Genomic DNA, 24,670 nt, shown 5'->3' on the forward strand with positions numbered 1-24,670 from the left:
TATAACCAGTTACAGCTCAGCTGTCATTATCTAACATTGTTCACAGTGGAAAAGTCGGTAAAGGGCCCAGGGGCCGCTGGTCCCAGAGAGTAAAAGGGCCCAGGGGCCGCTGGTCCCAGAGCGTAAAAGGGCCCAGGGGCCACTGGTCCCAGAGACAATGTGGGGGCTATTAAAATATTGCCTGTCTCCAGTACAGTGAGGTTCAAAGCTGCATACACATTGACAGAAATCTAGTTTTGGCTCTTTCTCCTTTTTCCAAGACATTTATTTAGAAAATATAGCAATATAGCACATGATCGTACACTATGAACAGTTCATACATGATTGACTCTGTGGTGAATGCAGAATGACAAATACACAGGGATTTTGGCTGCCAGCTTCAACATTTCATACACTGAATCCTTACAGTTGCGTGCAGTTACAACTCAAAACACAGTAATCAATTCTCAATGTACATGTAGCATAAACACAAAGCACAAATTTTCCCATCCACTCCATAAACCCATGTCTACGTTGCTTATAATTAAAACAAAATGATGCGTGTACATTGAAGTGCTCTTGCTAAAGGCTGTGGGCTTCCATTCCAAGCGTGTGCACATACTGCATAAGGACTAATGTGTCTGTTCTGAAATGTCGCATTTTCCTTTATACACTGGAGTGACGGCACCACATTCAGGGTCGCATTTCCCGGCGCTGGTATTAAATCAATTCTGCTGATCTTCAAATTCTCTGTGACAGACCGATAAATTGTGCATCATTCATCGCCCGCCGAATCTTTTGCCAAAATGAAGCCATTACTTTCAGAATGTGGCTGTTACACAACATAAGCCAAGTGGCCTATTCCCTCTACAGAAGGGTCTGTGCATCCCAGCAGAGATCAGCCAAGAGTTTATGGTTGAGCGTGTAACAGCAGGGTATTAATCAGGCCTGTTTACTGTTCTTCCTTAGGAAACCCAAGAACATTCTAAGTGATGTGTTGCACTCAAAAGAACAAAGTCATCAGTCAGCACTTTTTATTGCATCCCCCTGCCAATATGTACGCATGAGACCTGATTCTTTTTCATTTGGGATACAGCATTTTGTATTTCAGCCAATAGCTTCAGTTTCCTTCAGGGAAAGCAAAACAATGATCACAGCTGCACCCTTATTAAAACATGCTAAATCTCTGCAACTGAAAGCAGCAAATATATTTTAACGTGGTCATTTTGTGCTACGTTGATAAAAAATGTAAATTAAAAAAATTTAAAAAACGGAATAACGGTAAAAAGCAAAAGACAGATTTCTGTAAATCGGTCATAAATGCGGCTGGGGCGAAGCATCGGATAAAACGTGTCCGGACTCCTCAGACTTTTAAGGAGTGCAGATGGAGGAAACCTGAGTGGGATAGAGCTGCAGAATAGTGACTGGAGGCTCTGCTTCCTCGAGAGGGACTGGACACGCTGGACGTCGTAGGCAAGCTTTGCGCTCCACTATGTCTCCAGTGGCTTGCTAAGTCAGTTCCCCACCAGAAGGTGGTGCCCTAGGAGGCCGTCTGTGCCACCTGAAGGGCTGAGCGGCTCTGGTTTTAAGCAAACTTACCACTCAAGTCATGACAGAGAATGAATGAGCCATAAAAAGTGAAACACAACAGCGAATGCAAGTTCCAGCAGACGCCAGTCCTGTAGGTCTTACGCAGAGCAGCAGACTCCGGTCCTGTAGGTCTTACGCAGAGCAGCAGACGCCGGTCCTGTAGGTCTTACGCAGAGCAGCAGGCACCGGTCCTGTAGGTCTTACGCAGAGCAGCAGACGCCGGTCCTGTAGGTCTTACGCAGAGCAGCAGGCACCGGTCCTGCAGGTCTTACGCAGAGCAGCAGATGCCGGTCCTGCAGGTCTTACGCAGAGCAGCAGATGCCGGTCCTGCAGGTCTTACGCAGAGCAGCAGACGCCGGTCCTGTACGTCTTACGCAGAGCAGCAGACACCAGTCCTGCAGGTCTTACGCAGAGCAGCAGACGCCGGTCCTGTAGGGCTTACGGAGAGCAGCAGACGTCGGTCCTGTGGGGCTTACGGAGAGCAGCAGACGTCGGTCCTGTGGGGCTTACGGAGAGCAGCAGACGTCGGTCCTGTAGGGCTTACGCAGACCTTCTCCGGCTCCATTTCAGCCTGCTCTTCCATTTAATCTGAATTACCTCAACTGTAGTTATCTGAGAATGATGGTATTTTAAGCCCGTGGAAAGCTGCAGCACTGATCCTTTAGTGCTGGGGTCTTGCCCCCCCTCCGCTGTGTGTATGCAGCTCGCTTGGTCTCCCCATATTCCCTGGGCTTCCTCTGGGTACTCCAGTTCCCCCCCCCCCCCCAGACCAAAAGCATGCTGTTAGAAAAATTAGTATTTAAAAATTGCTCCTAGCGTACGATCATGTGGCCCCGTGAGTGACTGGCATCCCATCCCAACCCCTCTGCCCCCGTCCTGTACTGCCAAAGACGGGCTCCACGTCTCCAGGAAGAGGCTGGGAGATGGATGGATAATTAACAAATGGAAATCCATATGGAAAACTTGAAAATGAATATTTAAAATCATTCAATTTAAAAGGCAGTGAAGTAGAAGGCGCTGTGTCTGTGTGGGAGTAGAAGGAGCTGTGTCTGTGTGGGTCCTCCTGGTTCTCCTCCAGGGTCACGAGTCTTGGCCTCCCTGTGGGGAACCAGCACGCACCTCTTAGCAATGGCCGACAGCAGCCTTCTCTCTCTCTACTGCCATTTAAAATCACAGAGGACTGTTACAGTGACAATAAACTCTCCTGTCATCAGTTTGAGAAACTTGAGTTTCTTAAAACATACCCTCCAACTCTGCAGACAGCACAATACATGCCTGTGGTGACCTTGGTGCTACAGCAACATGGGTCTCTCAAGGTGTAAATGTAGTTAAGTATCTTTTGTTCTCCTTCAGAGTAAAGGCAAGTTCAGAAAAGAATTACCTATGAAACATGCAGTAGGGCCAGTCCATGCATTTATTACCTATGAAAGATGCAGTAGGGCCAGTCTATGCATTTATTACCTGTGAAAGATGTAGTAGGGCCAGTCTGTGCATTTATTACCTGTGAAAGATGCAGTAGGGCTGGTCCGTGCATTAATTACCTATAAAAGATGCAGTAGGGCCAGTCCATGCATTTATTACCTGTGAAAGATGTAGTAGGGCCAGTCTGTGCATTTATTACCTGTGAAAGATGCAGTAGGGCTAGTCCATGTATTTACTACCTATGAAAGATGCAGTAGGGCCAGTCTGTGCATTTATTACTGTGTGATACATTATTATAAGCTCAGATTTCTCGTATACAAATGTGTCTGCATATTACCCATGGATTCACCAAACTGCACTGGCCTCGGAAATCAGGTTGTGTGTTTTTTGGGACCAGCCTGATCTACAAACAGCAGCAGGATCTCGCAGAGGGTCCCTCTTTATGGACTATTGTCAATAACATCCATATACTTTATTCTGAGTCTGTGGTAAACATGTTCCTCTTTAGTCTCTCCGGTAACTAACAGGGCTCTGTGAAGACTGTTTTGTGAGCTCAAAGGTCAGCACTGCGGCCTCAGCACTGCGGCCTCAACACTGTGGCCTCAGCACTGTGATTCGCTCCATCAGCAGTCCCATGCCTCCCTCTGCTCTCCTCGTGATTATGCAAGTCCTCTGCCTCTCACCTGATCTTCCATTTTACACGGGGATAACTCTGCATAAATTCTGCACAGCCGACCTATTTATCAATGCTGCAACAGTGTTTAGAGCAGTGTTTCCCAACCCGGCCTGCTGGGATCCCCCATACGGTCCACGTTTTTGCTCAATCCCAGCTCCCTGCTGTGGGCTGCCTGGAGATCCCCGAGACCCGGATTGGGAAACACTGATTTAGACGATGCTCTCATAAGTTAGGCGCTTTCGTCTGCTCTCACCTCCATCACCTCTCATCCCTAGATGCTAGCATTCTAATCAAGACATTCTGTAAAACTTCATATGCCATTTTGATCTATGGACGCCGTTTTCCTGGAGTATTTTTTAATGGAACAAAAAAATAATAAATCTGTTCTCCTGATATAGATGTTTTGGGGTTTTTCTGTCGTTGTGACTAAAACGTAATGAAATCTGACTTATTGTTTGCATAGTTTAACCATGCGAATGCAATATTCAGCTAAAAATACGAATTAGGACAGTAGTTGTTTGTGGTCAGGTGTGTGGAGTGACATACTGGTGAGCATCAGACCCCAGTGTGAGACATACTGGTGAGCATCAGAGCCCAGTGTGAGACATACTGGTGAGCATCAGAGCCCAGTGTGAGACATACTGGTGAGCATCAGACCCCAGTGTGAGACATACTGGTGAGCATCAGAGCCCAGTGTGAGACATACTGGTGAGCATCAGAGCCCAGTGTGAGACATACTGGTGAGCATCAGACCCCAGTGTGAGACATACTGGTGAGCATCAGACCCCAGTGTGAGACATACTGGTGAGCATCAGAGCCCAGTGTGAGACATACTGGTGAGCATCAGAGCCCAGTGTGAGACATACTGGTGAGCATCAGACCCCAGTGTGAGACATACTGGTGAGCATTAGAGCCCAGTGTGAGACAGACTCCCTTGTGCAGCTTGGTTTAGGGTCCTTGCCCAAGGTTCAGTAACGGAATCATTCAGCCAGATATGGGATTCAAACCTTCACAGGGCTACAGTGGGGAACCTGCCTGGGGCTGGGGCGGTACCGGGTTCGGGTTCGGGTAGGGGATGCGGGTGCTGTGCATGATGTGGGCGTCCAGCATCTCCAGGAGAAGGTCGTACAGAGGAACCATCTTCTTCATCTTCATGCAGTACAGATGATCCATGCCTTTGTTACTGCAGATAAAAGCCAAGAAGTATGTGAGTCTAGGTGCTCCTGTTCCTCAAGACCTCCCCAAGTCCTGAACAAGACAAGCGACTATGAAGAACTCCGAGTAAAGGGATGTCCAGTCTGTCTACTGTCAGCTCCAAAGTTTGTCTTTAATTTGATACCGATTATGATTATATTTCACCTGCTAAAATCAGACAACTATAAAGTTATAAAGAAGCTAGATAATTACATGCAAATATGAGTCATTAAAGCTGAAGATTTTTCAGCCGCACAAGCAGCTAGACATGCTATAGCGAACAGGGACCACAGGGGGGCAGTATGGGGCGCTGTACCTCAGATGGCGGATGTGCGACAGCAGCATGATGAGATGTGCCAGCCGGGCAGACTGCTGCTGGAAGCTCAGGCCCATCTTGCCGATGGTCCAGATAAGAGCTTCCGTCACGGCATCTAGAAGTTTCTGCAACTCGGACCTGCCGTGCCGCTCATCCCCGCTACCTGGTGAAGCGAGGCACATGTCTGCAGGTGACACACACACATAAATACACGAACATGCACACGAACATCTACCGACACACACTGTTTATAGGCAAGCACACACTCTCATGTTTATGCAAGGACTGACCGGTACATGAAGACATAGACCGAGAAAAGTGCAGGTAGATTTATACGGGCGTAAATATATATACCCGTCATAGTGATACAACAGGACTGACATAACGGCTACGCAAGTATGCATTGACCATATAAAGCCACATGCGCCGCAATCTCTTCTCATAACAGTGTAAATGCTTCTTTTATATTATGACAAGAACTCCCCACAAATATACCACAAATGAAACACGAAATCCATGCTTATACAAGCCCGCACCCATATCCGTTTAAAAAAAATCTCTTCAATAGTCAGGACTATACTGAGCAGGACTTTAACATGTAGGAGACGGGGGGGTGACCCAGATTCATTAGGGATCATTCACTCACAAATATAATACGCACCCCCGAGATGCGAAGGAAATGCAAACTACACACTCAAACCTAACAGTAGACGTACCCTAAAACATTCCCAGCTTTACTCAGGAATCAGAATGTTCTTACAAAGACACACATGCAGCAGAATCGCCAAACGCTAATGGAAAACTATGAAAGTCTTACGGCCTGTAATCCATTATTTTTCAAGAAAAGCAAAAAAATAAAAAATAAGGATGTGAGTCTTCCATTCTGCTATTCATCATCTGTGGTACTGCGTTCCTGGCAAACATTCACAGCTCATCGCTCTCCATTGCCCAAATTTCCCTGAAGGTTACAGCAATTAGAACAAGCAGTTCCTCTGAGTTACGGCCACTGTCTAATGCTCTCGAACTCAGTGACTTGGAAATGAAGACGAAGGGAAGATGGCTGCTTCCTGGAAGGCTGCGCTTTCTTTCTACTACGGCCATAATTACCATATGAGCTGCTACATACCTGTAGTTAAACATGCAAATCACTTGCTTAATAAAATACTGATAATGAAATTACAACACGAGTACTTTTGTTTATAAAGGCATCCGTCAACTTACGACCTATTGAGTAACGCCCATTGTCCATATCAAACCTGTAATACGTACACCCTGAGTAATGTATATGTGTTGACAGCTACAATAGGCAGATATGAAACAGATACAGCACCTGTACGGTGTGATTTCCTTACATAAACTCACTGTACTGTACCATGTGAAGGCAACTCAGTTTCATTTTGAGCTCTATCTCAGACATCTTCAATGACATGCATTTGAATATAAATATCAGACCAGTGGTTCCCTCCGTATAAATGAGGCACTGCATATACATTTTGCGAACACTGAGCACTGTCTCCGCACTGAGCACAGACACGGATCGTGTTTTGTGTCCCAGCTGGCTCTTCATCGGTCTGCTCCCAGCCACAGTGCTGACAGACGGCTGAGAATGAAACATCTATCGGCCAGAGGCAGTGGATTTTTCAAACCCCTCTGAAATACACACTTCCCAGCTCCTCAGGACATCACACTTCCCAGCTCCTCAGGACATTCATCCCAGTGCCTCCAGGGCAGTCCAGGCCCAGTGGTGGTGATCAAGGCCGATGGAATATCGCTACATTCTGACATGAGAGATGTCGGGCTTCATGTGCGCCAGTGAGCAGGTCCCCAGAGCAGGAGCCTTACTGGAGTTGAGGAGAATGAGGGCTTTCAGGCAGACGTACTCCTCCCTCTGCAGCTTCAGCTCCCGGAAGCGGGCAGTGGCAGCCAGCAGCATGTCGAAGATCTCCACGATGCCCTCGATGCAGCTGCCCTCGTCCCTGCAGAGCGTCACGATATCGTCACTCGAGGTCACGATATCTCACCCTCACTCCTCACCTTATAGCTGCTGCTATAATCTTATATAAACCTACCATTTATTCCCATATTCTACTGAAGTGAAACGGTGTGATCGCCTGCTGCTGGCACCTGCCTTCCACAGAAGGTCATTATTTTTCTGCACTTCATGCTGGATACAGAGGAGTGAATGTGACAGCGAAACAGACGGCTAACTAGCTACCTGGAAGCGCATTACAGCTGCAAGCGAACAGACAGGCTGTGCTGCTCTCAACACTGAATAAGGAAATGAAAGGAAGGCTGCATATTCAGAGGGTAATTACTGCCCCCTGACCTCGGGATGATGAGGCCGCTCACTGCAGAGAAAAGCACACAAATTGCCTGCAAAGTGGAAAATTGCCTCTACCTCAGAATAACGGCTTTCAATTAGCCCACAAAATGACTGGATTTTCCTTGCCAGCGTGAAAGACTTTGAATTAAAAACCTAGTGTCAAGAGGTCCCCACTTTGTGTTAAACTACAGAAAAAAAACATGAAATTGCTGCTGTAATGAAAACCAGATGCGGCCCACAATCTCAGCCGGCCGAGATGGAGTCACCGAAAGGTCTGGGGTGGCACCAAAACCCAAAGTGAATGTCAGGGATTCGGTTATGCTGCTGCAGTGAATAGAGCAGCTGAGAAATACATCAATATGAGCTTTAAGGCATCGTAAACTGATATACCCTGGATTCTGATACTACAGCTAATTTTATGAATTTGGTATTTCCTTTCACATGAACTGTTGTGAAAAATATACATTATGGATTTAAATGAATAGTACCTAATGTAAAATATCAGAGAGGATTACGTAATGCAATCATGTAATGCAGCTGGAGCACATGAATATGCGACTTGCTGGGGGGGCAGTGCCCCCCCCCCCCCATGTCGCCCCCTACAAACAACAATAATACATTATTAATGATAATAAATTATTATATTATTATTATTATATTATTATTAGTATAACCCAGCCGCACCCTCAGGGCCCCCCCGGGGGCCACCCTCACTGGGAATATTGCAGACGTGATTCTGAATGAGCCCGGAAAGACACATTAGTTAACATTCCTGCCACTTTTTACATGAATTTTTTACATCTACCAAGAATTAGCTTTCTAGCACCTGAGGCTGAAGTAAACAGCCTGAAGAGAAGCAGGATCCAGAGCACTTTGGCATTTAGACGTTTTTCAGGGAGTGGAATTTAGGGAGGACACAGAAATTTATCGTACGTTGATGCTGGCAGTGTGAGAAAACAGAACTGGCCCTATCTCTGGGGTCACAGCACGTAGAAGGCAAAATGGTTTGGCTTTGAAGGAAAAAACAAAATTTATTGTCTGTTCACTAAATATAGCACCACTGTGATCCATCACTTTGCTGACAAAACTGCGATCAGCAAGAGAGACATTTAGACACGAGGCCTAGATAATAAGCGCTACCCCACATGGTTTTCTCGTCTTCCCGAAAGCAGGAAGTGGGGTTTCTAATTTAGACGTCGTTTCCTTTTCTTCCGACCTCAGTCGGAAATTCTGAGCAAGACACGTAACGTCTCCCTGCCCGCCTTGTTGAAGGTGTCCGAGGGCTGGTGTTAGTTTGCACCTGAGTGGTGTATCCTGCCTCAGGGAAGTCCCAGCTATCGCTGATGGTTTAAAAGATTCCTAGGCTGAGAGAGAGTTATCCCTTGTGTACATACCTCGGGTCACTAGTGATGTTTACAGCTCACCTGCGGTTATATAATTCAACGTGAACGCGTTCCCAGGGTATGTCACGTACTTTTCATCCACAACAATTTACTACCAAATTTATGGCAAAATAGCTTATTGTTTTATGGTCATTTATTTGCCAGAACAGTTAAAGGTTGCTAGACACACCAAAGCATCTATTTGTATCTGTACTTTTCAGATGCTACATTTGTAAACAACCCTTGGACAAATGATTTCATCTCCCGCCGATAAATGACCTTAATATCATTGAAATAAAAGTAAAACATTAGAAGCCTGCTGATATTTACCACACTCCCGTTCTTTGCCCCTAATTGGCGAGGTGTGAATGGAACATTATCTCGTGGCAGATTTATGATGTTTGACCAATGTAACTTATATTGTGGGTGCAGAATGATAATGGAGTTTGATCAATCGACCTTTACAGAGGATATGGCGTATTTTGAGAGCTTTGCTATACATGAGTACCCACCTCTGTGACTTGCGACTCGACTCGGACTCGTCACAAATTTGATGACTTGTGACTCGACTCGGCAACAATGAGGAAAAGACTTGGACCCGACGGCTTGAGAAGACTCGAGGTTATAGTCCCCCCTCTGGATACCATAAAATTAATTTTATCATTTCTGTGTATATTAAATTCTCTGCTCTCTGCATTTTTAATTGGTCTCCTGAGATATTTTGTTGGAAGGATGCATCACTCCCTGCACATACACAGATATAAAAACTGTATGAGGAAAACTGATTGGAGACTTTTCAACCTCTCTCTGCCTGTAAAGAACATTTCCTATAATGTACGGTGGTGGGTTTTTGTTGCAGCAAGTTTTAAATCACTAAAACTTAAAAACTGACATAGGTAGGAACTCAAGTTACACGACTCACAACTCGACTTGGATTCGAGTCATGACAGCAAAAATGATGGAGAGACTTGGGCTCGACACTTGACTAAGACTCGCCAATGAATGATTTGCTCCCATCCCTCGTAAATAAACAGGAAGGCATATTTTGCCTGAGCCTTTATGAAACATTACACAACATTATTTTGATCGAAAAATAATTTTAAATGGAAATATAAGTTTTTTATTTTAATGATGTTAATTTTCAGGCAATTTATTCCTTAAATGAAACAAAGTTTTATCATGCTGAATGTGAAGAGAGGAACTCCCAGCTGGCCGGAGGACCCGTGCTTGAGAAGAAAATAAAATTATTGTAAAACGATGTAAACTTCAAATTTGTTTTAAAAAAAAAACTGTTCTTATTGTTCAGGGAAGAGGTATGCAATAAAAAGTTTGCATAGTTACAGTTACTTGTGGGTTGACTTACTTATTTTCATGCTAAAGACTCGAGGTAACAGTGTTTCCTGAATGTCCCATGTACACAAGGGTTAAAAATTCAAATTCAGACAAATATAATCCAATCTTCTACTGCAATCAAAATGAACGTGAACAGGGATCTGCTAAGGGACAGCACGCTGGTGCAGTGGTCAGCATGCTGGTGCAGTGGTCAGCATGCTGGTGCAGTGGTCCGCACGCTGGTGCAGTGGTCAGCATGCTGGTGCAGTGGTCCAGGGTATTAGTTTCCCCCATGGCTCCATGTGTGTGGAGTTTGCATGTTCTCCCATGTTGCCCATAGGTGTGACTGGTGCGTGAGTGACTGGTGTGTGTGTGCCCTGCGATGGGTTGGCACCCCATCCTGGGTTGTTCCCTGCCTTGTGCCCTGTGATGGGTTGGTGCCCCATCCTGGGTTGTTCCCTGCCTTGTGCCCTGTGATGGGTTGGCGCCCCATCCCGGGTTGTTCCCTGCCTTGTGCCCTGCGATGGGTTGGTGCCCCATCCTGGGTTGTTCCCTGCCTTGTGCCCTGTGATGGGTTGGTGCCCCATCCTGGGTTGTTCCATGTTACTCATGTCTCTATAGGGAAAATTAAAACATCTAGTGTGGAAACACGGTTCAGAAGCCCCTGGTTTGCCCAAAATGGCCACTGTTATTTACCATAATTATCCACATCTATGCCTCAAAAATGCGAATGACCTTGTCAATAACCAGCTGTTTATTATGACTATTTTTTAGAAGACAAGATGCTGCGCATTATGTGCACAGAGAAATAGAATGAAGGAATAAAATAATATGGCTTTCAAAATATTAATTATGTTTTACATGGCGACTCTGGAGCCTGTGATCCAGTAGGGAATGTGAAAGTCTGCCTCACTGCACACGCTTTGGAGCCTGTGATCCAGTAGGGAATGTGAAAGTCTGCCACACTGTACACGCTTTGGAGCCTGTGATCCAGTAGGAAATGTGAAAGTCTGCCACACTGTACACGCTTTTCCGTTATGGCGGACCACTGCTCACGAGAACACCACAAAGCGGCAGATTGGTACCTGCTAAGGATGAAGTCAGGAGAAAAGATCAACTTCCCAGGGTGGTCCACAGACCTCCACATCAGGCCCAGCATGAGCACCTCCAGCCAGCAGCACTCCAGCAGGTGGACCTGATCCGACAGGCTGAGCTCCGTGAATCCTGGGGGCGTGGATGCAGAGTCACTGGCGGGGCTCCCACATGGGGACACCCATAGAGACACAAGTATGATTCCTGCAGATACCAAAGGCCCTACCTGGGATTTTCTTGGCCCAGCTAATCATGTGGACCAGCTCCTTGTCGGCCAGGTGGGTGAGGGACCTCATCATGCTGGCTTCAGTGAAGGGCTTCTTCAGCTCCCCCATCAGGTAGATGTCTGGGGGCTCCGCCTCCATAATGCGGCAGATGAGCTGCTCCGGGCTGAGCCCTGGGGGGCGGGGCCCCTCCACAGGAAGGGGGTGTGGCTTGTATCGCCGTGGGTTACCAGTGCCGCTGCTCCCCAGGCAGCACAGGCGGCTCACATGCTTGCAGTGAACGGCCCGGCAGCCAGTGCGCTCTCTCCGCACTCCTGAAATGGCAGAACGAGGGTAATGCCTGCCGTCAGTGTCTCATGGGTTAGAGCGGGATACAGGTGGACCAGACACCAAGGACAGGTCCGACGCCCCCACGCCAGTCACATGGTCTCGGTGAGTTACAGTAAGACGCTGATTCTCACTGTCGTCCAATAATGACTGATTTACAGAGTAATAACATGCATTTCATTTTACAGTTAAAAGATTTTCCTTTTATTCGTGGATATCTGACCAGCACTATTTGAAGTGAAAGTGCCTCATGATTTTAGATGATTCCAACAAAGCCTGGGAATCGTCTCCTGCCTCGGGTGCAGTGGAGCCACATCTTTCAGGCGGCAAACTCTCAACAGAAGGAAAATCTATCTCTGGCTGCCTTACAGCCGAGCGCCAGTGCTGGTCTGAGCAGGTCCTGGCTACCTTACAGCCGAGCGCCAGTGCTGGTCTGAGCAGGTCCTGGCTGCCTTACAGCCGAGCACCAGTGCTGGTCTGAGCAGGTCCTGGCTGCCTTACAGCCGAGCGCCAGTGCTGGTCTGAGCAGGTCCTGGCTGCCTTACAGCCGAGCGCCAGTGCTGGTCTGAGCAGGTCAAAGCCGCAGATACTTCCCCGACTATCAGTGTCAGGAGTAAAAGAGAGAGAGACTTATCAAAATATTCGGGGTTTTTTTAAACCAGGTTACACAAACTCACTAGGTTATATTCAATTATTAATTTTGGTTACGGTTACATTCTTTACTTGTACATGTATTAATAAATGAAACGAATCAGCCACATTACAGCCAATGATAATATCCTAGAATTGGAAGTAGTGTGTGATATGCAATGTGTCCACTTCTTTAGCCTCATCCTTTTCTGAATGATCCCCTGAAATAAATATTTAAAAAAGCAAATAATGTGATGGTCTGTTATGAAAATATATTCTGTCCAGTTGGCCTGAGTCTGCAGGAGTCGGCCGGCTGCCTTCCTCCGCTTCCTGTCCCTCTGGTATAAGGTTGCAAAAACATAAAATCCCCTTGTCATCCATCACCATGGCGAAAAGCAGAGAGCTCTTAAATGAAAAGACAGATGTGAGAGTTGCACCTACACAGACCAAGTCATAGGTATAACAACTACATTAAAAAGCTGAAAAGTTATAGCGATAATTGAGAAAATTCAGAAGTGAGGAATAGCTTCTTGCGTGCATACTGCCCTTCGCTCATAGTGAGGAAGACAGTGAGGAAGGCAAAGAGGGGCCCAGGTACCAGGAACTGCACAGCTGAATGGGAACTCATCAAGTTATCAACCCTCGATAAGGTGTGTCAACCCTTAAATGTCACCTCCATGACAGCTGTGCTGAGATGAAACCAAGACAGAACTGCAATGCACATCATCAGTGATGTCAAAACTACATGCAAAGAAAAGTTCCTTACATCCAGGATAATGTCTGCTTGTGGATCACTTTTGGGTGGATCACTTTTGGGTGGATCACTTTTGGGCTGTTTCAGCTACTCATCCAGGGGCTCTTGTTCAGCTGAAGGGCATCATGAACTCAACTAAGCACCAGGATATTTTAGCTCAATATCTGGGCCTTTCTGCCAGGAGGTTGAATCTCAGCCATAGATGGACTTTTCAACATGACAGTGACCCAAACCATGTATATATTAACAGAGAGAATGTGGGAACACAAAACCAGCGTTTTTGAAGAGCCACACTGACTGCTATTAAAGGGCGGTTCACAAGCAAAAAACCTCTCATCACCTAGAAACGTTCCGCATATATTTATTTAATAAATAAGTGTTGCAGCACGCTTTGCCCCATTTGCTGCGCTGCACTAAACTGGCTCTGCGACTCTTAGCAGTGCCAGTGAAAGCCAGTGAAGCGTTTTCATGCTCCTCATGCTGCGTGCCTGCGGGGGACGGGGTGGGTTTGCCCAGTCGGCATCCCTTCAGAAGATGGCACCCGGGCGGCCGCCTGCGTCCGGCACCTACCGCACTTCACCATGCCCGCTTCGTAGCACTTGCGCAGCCGACATGCCTGGCAGCTCTTGCGCCGATTCTTGTCGATGGTGCACTGGTTGGTCGCTGGACAGACGTAGTCCGTTGGTCCTGTGGGAGACAAACACTGCAGTATTATAGTGGATAACAGCTGCCACTCTTAACACAGACATAACATTTATTCTGAGACTACAGTGCAAAAAAAAACAAAACTGCAGTTGAATATTCAGCCATGCTAACCAAACCTAGCATGGCTCTTTAGAGAATTAATATATTGATTCAAGAACATTTCTAATCCTGAATGATTACAACTTGCAATCTTTGTCTTTCTGTCTCTGACTGATGAAAGGGTGTGGGAAGAGATGACAGGGTGTGATTCGCTTCAGTGGACCAAAAACAACATACCCAACATACCATCCTGCATCAACCAGTGATTCTACCGATTTCCAAAACTCAGTGAAAATCTCCGTGTAACGACAGCCGGCCAAGAAGCCGCTTTATGGTGTTGGACGGGTGGAGCCCCCCAGCCCGGTACCTTGGATGCTCCTTTTGAAGAAGGCCTTGCAGCCCTCGCAGGACCACACGCCATAGTGATAGCCAGAGGCGAAGTCATGGCACACGGCGCACAAGTGCACGTCGCTCTCCGCTGCCGTGCACGTCCCTGACGCCCTGAGCAACCCCCCACCGTTTGCCCTCCCGCTCTGTAGCTCCTTGCTGGGGAGCAGGGAGAAGCAAAGGAAGGTGTGTTAAGGTATAACAGCCTAACTGAGCAAATACGATACCAGCTCAACACGCAGGCAGAGAATACAGGGGATGAAATCTAGGCCCCGAATATCTGCGGCAGCAGTGGGGAGAATTCGAGGACATCTTTACAGGATTGGCGAGAAAGGCTGCCGTGAGCCTGCAGTCCACTGGAAACATCCACTTAATCCTGTAGCTGTAGCACTTTAGCCTGCACCCCCCGTCTGAAAGCAGCGCATGCAATTGGACCTTCCCGAAATAGAACACGTAAAATATCCAATCAGCTTGCACAAACATGGCCAAACATATTCTAGTTTAAATCCTGACAATCACAAGATGCTAACCAAGCACACATCGATTTCTAGAAGTTTTCCATTTAATGCTTACATGGATGAACAATTTCAAACAAACAATATCAACAAACCTGCGCTCACAGACATGCCAATGCGGGGTTCCCTTGGCACTATAAGCTTTTTGGATACTTCTGTCCCCAGTAAAACACATTATTTTGAACGCTCAGCCATTGTGAAGGATCTATATAAATCTCGTTGCCATCGCTGAACCGATCGAGACACGTCACCAGCTTTTCCTTCACAAGGGGCTTACCCAGTTTACCCAGTCTTGAAAACAGCGAATAAAAGTATAAAAAACCTGTGTTTAATTGTAGTTTAAAAAAGTCAAAGAATGGAATTAAGTTTTAAAAGTCAAAAGGAGGGTCAGTAGTCGCTGTATTGTGAGGTTGTTGGCTGGAAAGCTTTGCCATTCAGCGAAAACCAAACGCATTGGCCTGTATGCAGGCTCAGTTTAAGGCCAAGAGCCTCATACTTAATGCTGTGAATGGTGTGTATGCAGTGAATGCTGTGAATGGTGTGTATGCAGTGTATGCTGTGAATGGTGTGTATGCAGTGAATGCTGTGAATGCAGTGAATGCTGTGAATGGTGTGTATGCAGTGTATGCTGTGAATGGTGTGTATGCAGTGTATGCTGTGAATGGTGTGTATGCAGTGTATGCTGTGAATGGTGTGTATGCAGTGTATGCTGTGGATGGTGTGCATGCAGTGAATGGTGTATATGCACAGTGTACATGCTGAAATGCACGAATGAACTGGCGATGTCACCACATTTACTGGAGTATCTTTTTCTATTTTTGAGCATTTCAGCTTGTTTTTAGAATAAATGCCTATGAAGGACATCAGTCTTTGGACTCTTATGCAAGATAACAATAACCACACAGAGTATGTTTATGTTATTCATGTAAACAAACAGGAAGTGCACAGTTCCCCTAGTGGCCATATTGAAATGCTAATTAATGTTGTTTTAAGTGACTTAAAACATAAGCTTGTGTATATTAAGTTATTTTCAGCTGGATTTTTTTTCTTAATGTTACGATATTTTTTACCGAGAATTTTTGAAATGTGTAAACTAGCAGCTGTACTGCAGACGGGCGAATCGGGGGCTGGGTGGGGGCAAGAAGCAGCTTCAGTTGTCACCAGTCAAGCAGCGACCCACAGTAGATGGAGGCACCTCAGCAGGTTACCTGTTTCCTGGGGAGGGGTGGGTTTTGGGTCTGGGCTCCATGGCAGGGGGATACGGCCACTGCTCACTCAGCGTCACCGAGGGCAGACGGTGGCTGGGGAGCCAATACAGCGGCTGGTGTGCAGCCGAGAAGCCGACGTGGGCAGGGCCTGGCACAGCAGAGTCCCAGCCAGCATCCATGCAGGGGGATGAAATCCAGGGGCATCCGGTCGGGGGGGCAATACGGACAGGGGAGGGCACCCGTGGGGGGGCTGTGTCCTGCGCAGGCAACACAGGCAGGTTCCTCTCTGGAGATGCAGCCATTCAGATTTGTGGTGTGACCTCTAGCACATCATCCGCAAGGCAAGTTAGAGCACGGCGAGCCAGGGGAGTCACTGCAGAGAGGGGTAGAGAGGAGTCAGGGCAGGGAGGGAGAGAGGAGTCAGGGCAGGGAGGGAGAGGAGTCAGGGCAGGGTGGGAGAGGAAGGGAGAGAGGAGTCAGGGCAAGGTGAGAGGGAGGAGTCAGGGCAGGGTGAGAGGGAGGAGTCAGGGCAGGGTGGGAGAGAGGAGTCAGGGCAGGGAGGGAGAGAGGAGTCAGGGCAGGGTGGGAGAGAGGAGTCAGGGCAGGGTGGGAGAGAGGAGTCAGGGCAGGGAGGGAGAGAGGAGTCAGGGCAGGGAGGGAGAGGAGTCAGGGCAGGGTGGGAGAGGAAGGGAGAGAGGAGTCAGGGCAAGGTGAGAGGGAGGAGTCAGGGCAGGGTGAGAGGGAGGAGTCAGGGCAGGGTGGGAGAGAGGAGTCAGGGCAGGGAGGGAGAGAGGAGTCAGGGCAGGGTGGGAGAGAGGAGTCAGGGCAGGGTGGGAGAGAGGAGTCAGGGCAGGGAGGGAGAGAGGAGTCAGGGCAGGGTGGGAGAGAGGAGTCAGGGCAGGGTGGGAGAGAGGAGTCAGGGCAGGGAGGGAGAGAGGAGTCAGGGCAGGGTGAGAGGGAGGTCACTACATTCTATATTAGTGACACTGAGTGCAGCACTATATGTTCTACCATCCTGCAATAAAACTTTTGTATATTGGAGTTTTTTTAGCTGACAATTATGTCATTTACTTAATAAAGTTTTATTAAACACATAGTCCTGTTTCCTGCATTGAACTCGACTGGCTATGCAGCAGATTTCACATCCAATGTCACGGCAAGAAAAACCCCTACAGTTTTGAACTCGAACGTTGGTTCTTCACCCTGTCAATTTTCCGTTCATTAGCATACAAAGCTATCTTCATGTACATCTGCCTTCCAAGGAAGCAGGACACTTTTCGCCCACGGTCAGCCTTCAGAGTATAATTTATAGTCCTTAGTTCCAAACTATATAACGTTACATGGGCTAATGAGGAAAGAAACAAATTCAGGGGCAGCAGGATCCCCACCGATAAAATACACATTCAGGGGCAGCAGGATCCCCACCATTAAAATACACATTCAGGGGCAGCAGGATCCCCACCATTAAAATACACATTCAGGGGCAGCAGGATCCCCACCATTAAAAGACTTTCAACCATAAAAAGTGTCCAGGTGACACTTTGAGCTACGAGTAGAAGCCTCCAGAAATCCGTTTGACTCGGAACATTAAAATCTGTCGAGCTGTAGGAAATTTTTCACTCTTGGTTTTGCTAAATGTTCCCTGGAAACCCCAGGAAACAGCCGGAGTGTATCTGCCACCCACAGCGAGGCTTTTTCCTGTCTGCTCTGTCAAACCGACCAGGGAGCTTCATCCGTCAGCTAGGGTTCCGCCCACACACCAGCCCGGCCTGTTGCTTAGCAACCGCCGCCTCTATGACGGAAACTGAGCATCTCCACTCAGAGGTTTCGAACTGATTTCCTGCTCTTTTGATAGATGAACTACGACAACAAAAATTATTGGACGTTACAATAGGAATGAAAAAAAAAACAATAGCCAGTTAACTTACAAAATTTTGCACACCACTTTGGATCATGTTAAATTTATAGAGATTACAATGTCTAAAAAGATTCTGAATCAAATTCAGAGGAAAATTTTCTTTCACAATAAAAAGTATGTGCTTCAATCTACAGTTTTAAATGTTTGTGATAATTTTAACTTATTCTGCAGTTTTCAGGTTAAGGAAGTATTTCATACAACACACAGAACACATGTAAGAGCAGGAAGAAAGCGCTCCATAGAGGATGCTATGAACTTGTTTACGAAAAGCACACACTACTTGGTCAGCCTAGGGGGCGCTGTAGATAAAGAAGTGGCAATGCAACAAATACACCTCTCATGGGAGCTTTACTTACACAAAAATGTTCTGAGGGCAGAAGGAAAAATGACTAGCTTGGAGAGATAACCAATCAGATTGCAGAGGAGGTGGGTCCAATCAACTAGAAGAGGTGGGACCAAGACATCTGTTTGGTTGGTCCTGTCTCCACTAGTTTGTGTACATAAAACTCTGCACCTCAGCACCTCAGACCTGAGTAAGGGCCCTGCAGATTCACCCCTGAATACTGCTCAGATGGATAAACAGACAAAAGCCGTGAAAAACCATTCAGTAAATACACACTTCACTGCAACACACTGGCATCCTACCTAGGGTGTACCCCAGCAGGGACTGAGCCAACCCTGTGAGCCAGGCCAGGATCGACAGATGGATGGATGGATGGATGGATGGATGGTGATTCAGAAACTAAATTGTGATCTTACATACGGCTGTGAAAGCACACAGCACTACGGGTAACTTTAAAATATTTTATGAATATGCCGGCGTTTCTGATTGGACCTGAAAGCACTTTGCATTTGTGTATACAGTTCAGCTTTTTAAATTGCTCAGGATTCCATCCCACTGTGAGGTTTTATTCCAGAGGTGTAGTTGGGCTTTTTAAAACTGCACAAAAATATTCAACTACAATATTCATGTGGTTTTGAAAAATTCATTTAAAATTGCAATGAGGGATTTTCAGTTGAGTCAAAATTCAATGTAGTATATCTATGTTAGATTAGATAATTATGAGAACTCAGTACTGCTATGGTTTTAATGCTAGATGGGTACTGTAAAAGTATTATAATGATAGTTGCACAGAAAATCCAATGTACTGGCTCTGTGACTGAATGAGTAAGAATATAACTATATACAAATATATAGTAATTATTGCTGCCAACACATTTTATATTTAACCATATCAATGTGACAGGCGTTTTACTAGCAATATGGGCAATTGTGACTTTTCCCAATATTTCTACCAAAAATGACATTAGTGTGTATGACAAAAAGACAATGACCCTGATTTGCACTGTTTAATTTTCCATGAAATCAAAATACAATCATGAGGACACAATAACCTCGATGGAAACACTACTCCAAGGTATCTGAGGAACAGACAGAATTAAAAGCCAGAAAACTGCACACTTGGACGTTCAACTAATTTAAATCAGAAAAAAGATGCATACACGTCTAAAGGAAGCAGCAGGAAAGGTCTGACTGACGGGTTTACAGCTGAAAATGAGGTGCAGCTCCAAGCTGAGCGACACGCTCGAGCCACTGTGAACCTGACATGAAAAATTAATTATGATTTATTCAGAGATTAGGACTCAACAAAAAAGAAAAACGTATTTCTTAGAAGATGGATGAGTCATTGAAGGAGCCTGAAACCTGGAACCGAAAACATAATAAGATTTATTTCTCCCGGGACAGAGGCACCGAGTCGCCCTCCGAGGACGAGGGGGGGGGGCTGTGACAGATAGATGGTGGTAAAGTGCCGAGGTGCACATGCTCAGGAGGGGGGGGGGGGGGGGGGCTGCTCATTCACCATGTCACTCGTCAGGGAAACAGCCGGAAGACTGTCTGACAGCACTGTAGAAATGCCACAAAAGCCCGTCACCGCAACATCTGACAACAGGTCTTTCAAAATACCTACTCAACCATCCAGCCATTTTCTGTAACTGCTTCTCCTATTCAGGGTCAGGGGCGGGGGGGCAGAGCCTATGGGCACAAGGCGGGAAACAACCCAGGATGGTGCGCCAACCCATCACAGGGCACACACACACACACACACACACACACCATTCACTCACACAGGCAAACTTACAGACAGTATGCCAACTCCAAATAGCCTTAACAATGCACCACCATGCTAACCACTGCACCCCCACGTGCTACTCAAGAACATCTTAAAAAGTGGACAAAGCGATGCCCTGCAGTCACAGAACTGATGGTCAGTGAAATTAAATTAAGGGTCATTTGCCAGCGAACAAGTATGAATATAGATGCACTGGATCACGCATTCTCTCAGTTGCAGTTATATTGCTCATACATCTAAAGCTGTTAGAAATTAAGATTCTTCATTTGAATAAATGCACAAGTACAGGTACAAAAAGGAAATATCATAAAATCTGTTACTGATGGATTTACAGCTTAGCGTGAGGCGCAGACCTGGCTCACACAAACCAGTCCGTCAGCTAACAGGGAAAATCGCATTCCGACTCTGGCCGACTTAGTGGGCCCAACACTTTAAAGGGGCCCCAAAATCAATCAAGGGCCCCTCTGTCACCCCAGATGGGTAAAATCTCTCTATATAGAATGAAAATGCCAGCCCAAGCACAGGGCCCTAGCTGACATTTTGTCAGGGGCCCCAGAATTTCCAGCTACGCCTCTGGCCACACTGCAACTAAATAAAGGAAACCCTACAAGACCCATTGATGACTGTATATGGATGTTGAAGTGTTTATTTTCTGGAATACCGAAATGCACAGTGCATCTCGCTCAGGTATTCACATAAGAGCACAATGCATCTCCATCAGAAAACACTTTCCCTAGTGGAACAGCTTACTGTGTCAAAGCATCTGACATCTGAGGCCGGAATGTTCCCCTTTAAAGGCACATGGAAACAGTAAGAATACTAGACAATTCCATTCACTATTTTCACAATTATTTTCTCTGGTCGACCTTAGATGCAGTATTTCACACTGCCGAACGTAATGACACTCAGCCAGCTTAAATATTGTTAAACAATAAATCACACTAACTTTATTCACTGGTTTAGCAAATGCACCCAGCTATAAAATCAAAGTATAGTCATACACCAAGGCATTATATGCTCAATTAAAATGCTAAACGGTATATTCAAATTTGCCTAGTAAATAAGGCCAGGCAAACAAAAGTAAATAAATGAAAGACCAGGCTAATATTTCAATATAAAAACCACCCACATTCAAAAATAGAATGTCTGTAGGGAGAAGCCAGTTTACAGTCTTGTAAGAAATATTATGTTTGCAAAGCATTTTGGTGCAAGTCACAAATACTTCAACACAAGCCTTTTTAGGGTCTGGACTCCATCCACACTCTCTGACACAGTAACATTTCAAAAACACCAATACCCCTACACATAAACATCTCATAATTGTCAAAAAATGAAATAATCCTGAACTTTGAGTCAGTGTAATTCAACAACAAAACGCATATTGATAATCAAAGTATTAACGCTATATCAAGAGGCAAATATAGACTACAAAGTTTGTCTGTATTATAGCTTCACACCCACACGCACAGTGTCAATGCTTACAAGGGAAACTTTTAATCATACTGCTATTTTAATTGTTTTGGAATTTCATTTCCTTAATTTCTTTCCATTGTTGAATGCAGAATTGCAATGCACTTCCCCTCCCCCACAGCAGAGGGCAGTGTTAGATTTTCTACAAGTACACTAAACTGATGACCAAATTCACTGACCCAAATATAGATTAAGCAGTATCTCCCAAAAAAGAAGCAAACCTATTCTGTCACCCACAGCCCTTTAATTAAATATAATGTATAAGGACCAGAGGGAACTATGAAAGAGGACAAGTTATTGAACAAGAAAAAATCATTTTAAATAAGAGCAGCTGAACAGAGGCCAAAGACAATGTTCTGGTTAATGCATCAGAGCATTAGTGCTAAGCAGTGGCGACTTCATCCCCGACGCCCGCTGCCCCGCACCAGGGGGCTGCCCAGTGTCGCCCGGCACCGGGGGGCTGCCCAGTGTCGCCCCGCACCGGGAGGCTGCCGCTCTCCTGCCCCTGCCCCTTCACCGAGATCTGCCTCTGATGCTAACGTACATGGAGGATGCCACTTAAAAACATTAAGTGCAAAATGACTTGTGTAATTTTTCAAAAGTTTCTAAGCAATTTAACCCAATATCATAGAGCTGGGGATAGCAGATGTTCACTTGAAAATCATATTTCAGGAAAGATCTTAAATATTACACTCAGCATTACAAAGGTAACTTTGTTCATAATATCTTACATTAACAGCACCGTTATTAACGGAAGCTCGTTTGCCCAAATTAATGTAAATATCTGCTTCAGATATTTATTTAAGTTGGGGGCCTCCCTGACCCTCCCCAAGATGGGCCCTGACTCGCAACCAGCATTTGGGTGTTAGGGGATTAAATCTGGCCGTTTTAAGGACACCACGCCCTGTTGCCGCAAAGTGCTTGATTTGTTACGGCCATCTCAAATAACCAATAGGCTATCTTAAGAAAAAGTAATTTTACAATTAAAGCTTGTTTTCTACAAATGATCGACTAATTTAACCATCTGTTTTACAGAATTGTACAACGTACGCCTAACTGACCGATTCGTTGAAAGTTATTTGTTCTTGTAAGATCTGGGATAAAGCAAACAGCGTGGGGTATAAAGCAAACAGCCCGGGACCGGTACACACTGAGAAAGGTACAGCACCCTTTAAAATGAGCATGGTGTCAGTTTGTTATGGGATGTGTAGCGAAGACGTTAAATTATAATTAAGATGCTTATTCTCACCGTTGAAGATTTTAGTTACCAGATTAAAATATCCGTATTCTTCACAATCTCCACACGGGACAGTTACAATAAAACATCTGTAAAAAGTTTAACCCAAAGAGCTAAATAAAGAAAAGGCTATAAGTGGCATAACATTATCTTCGGCATCCATGCACAGAGAACGACTTAAACACTAAGGAGATACTCCAGGACCAATAAATCTATCGGTTATTCGTACAGTCATCGACACCTTTATCTTCCTCGATATTTTCATATTTATAAAGTCATTACTGTAGATTTCACCCCATTGACCTTATACCGATTATCATATATACTTCATATTTATCTAGATATTCAATTTATAAGCAATAATACATTGAGAAAATTATTTGAGCACAGCAGCAGACACTGGAAGTTGTTCAAAAGCGAAACGTCTTTATTTGTGGATTTTAGATGGACAGGGACGGATCCATATCGCCGCTCGTCAATACCGTGGAAAAAGCGGCGGATTTCGGCAGTAAGGAAACCTGAAAGCTGAAGTCAAAATAGACCAAAGCAACTTTTAAATCTACAAGACGACACTAAACGGCAAAAACATTTACATTATTCTTGCAGTCCAACAACAGCCTATTTCTTATATTACCACGTTCATCTTCGCCGCAAATACGCGTTATATCTATATTTTTAAAAATGCTTTAAAAGGCTTTGGCTCGCTAGAATTAAAACGAAACCTGCAGTTTACAGCCGAATGCGAGAAGTGCAGCCCGAGATCGGACTAAGAGGATGATTTTTTTGACGATGGCACCAACCTGTTGCTGCAGACTTTGTGATTACAGCCCCTCGCCCGAACGGCAGCCGCTCCGCTTCCACAACTTCATATGTAGGATATTATGAGCACGGAGCCAAAACGGCACATTATCTTCCCTAAGTTCGTCGAGTCGAAAACTGGCGGCGGCTCCTTCCTTTTGCTTCGAGCCCCGAGATAATTTCATATTTAATAGCCCGCAGCCGACGTCACTGCCCACATCCGCGGCCACCATCCTCCCACTCCATCCCTTGAACTTGGACCTTAATACGGGAAGTGGCTATTTTAATACACTAAAACAGCATTTGATAGCTTTGATATGCTGAAATAGCCACAGAAGCCAGAATGAGGTAGCTGTTCATTGCCATCAGCCAGGTGTTCGGTGTGTCCCTGGTTGTCTCGCATAACGGTGACATTATTACTCCGACGTGATCAGTTATTAACGCTAACAGGTATAACCTTTCCAAAATTACCCACCCGGGAGAGCTGGTCCTCTGACACTAAGTAACCCACAGTCATCCTACACTCGGCCACCCGAGCTCATACGAACTCACAAGCGATCCTGCCTCCTGCGATTTGTGTGCACCAATTCACCATATCACTTTTCTGGTCCTTGCTCATTTATGCTGCCTTCATCTGTTTCATTCAGGCGACCTTCAGCTACCACTCCGCTCCACCCAGTCACCTCACCTGAAACCAAATTATGGTGTAAAGCAGTGTTTCCCAAAGCCTTGTCCGCCACGGCACACTTTTTTATTAGTTATTCATGCAAGGGCTCGCCACTGATTTTAACATACTAACTAATTGGCTCATACACAACCACCAATCATATTGTTCTTAACCTGTTGGTTCAGGATGAAGTACGTTTCTGGAAATTTCCTTCTCAAAAATTTGTCCATGATCTTGTCTTTTTACTACAGGGGTGTTTTCCAAATTGCCGAACATATCGTATGTAAAGGGGTGAGCATTATCGCACCTGTGCGACCTGGGTTCGAGTCTCCGCTAGGGTTCCCTGTGTGTGG

The 24,670-nt window shown here is 45.7% G+C and overlaps 1 protein-coding gene across 5 annotated transcripts; it reads right to left on the reverse strand.

Annotated features, from left to right (window-relative positions):
- Positions 1-243: 243 nt before the first annotated feature.
- On the reverse strand, positions 244-23,909 carry LOC111844401 (estrogen receptor beta-like). Of its 5 annotated transcripts, XR_011984249.1 has the most exons (11): positions 23,653-23,909; positions 16,096-16,468; positions 14,353-14,531; positions 13,812-13,928; positions 11,533-11,844; positions 11,300-11,438; positions 7,020-7,153; positions 5,178-5,361; positions 4,703-4,850; positions 3,031-3,190; positions 244-2,667 (listed from the first exon to the last, which is right to left on the reverse strand). XR_011984249.1 is itself a non-coding variant. In XM_072703051.1 (10 exons), exons 2-10 carry the CDS (start codon positions 16,395-16,397, stop codon positions 3,107-3,109), a joined length of 1,599 nt encoding a protein of 532 aa, XP_072559152.1. In that variant the 5' UTR covers positions 16,398-16,468; positions 23,653-23,909; the 3' UTR covers positions 244-3,106. The 5 variants fall into 5 exon arrangements, 4 of the variants coding, with proteins under 4 accessions (XP_072559152.1, XP_072559154.1, XP_072559156.1 ...); XM_072703051.1 differs by having other exon boundaries at positions 244-3,190; XM_072703053.1 differs by having other exon boundaries at positions 244-3,190; positions 5,178-5,340; positions 23,653-23,905.
- Positions 23,910-24,670: the final 761 nt, after the last annotated feature.

The sequence above is a fragment of the Paramormyrops kingsleyae genome, chromosome 19 (genome assembly GCF_048594095.1).
Source record: "Paramormyrops kingsleyae isolate MSU_618 chromosome 19, PKINGS_0.4, whole genome shotgun sequence".
Taxonomy (NCBI): domain Eukaryota; kingdom Metazoa; phylum Chordata; class Actinopteri; order Osteoglossiformes; family Mormyridae; genus Paramormyrops; species Paramormyrops kingsleyae.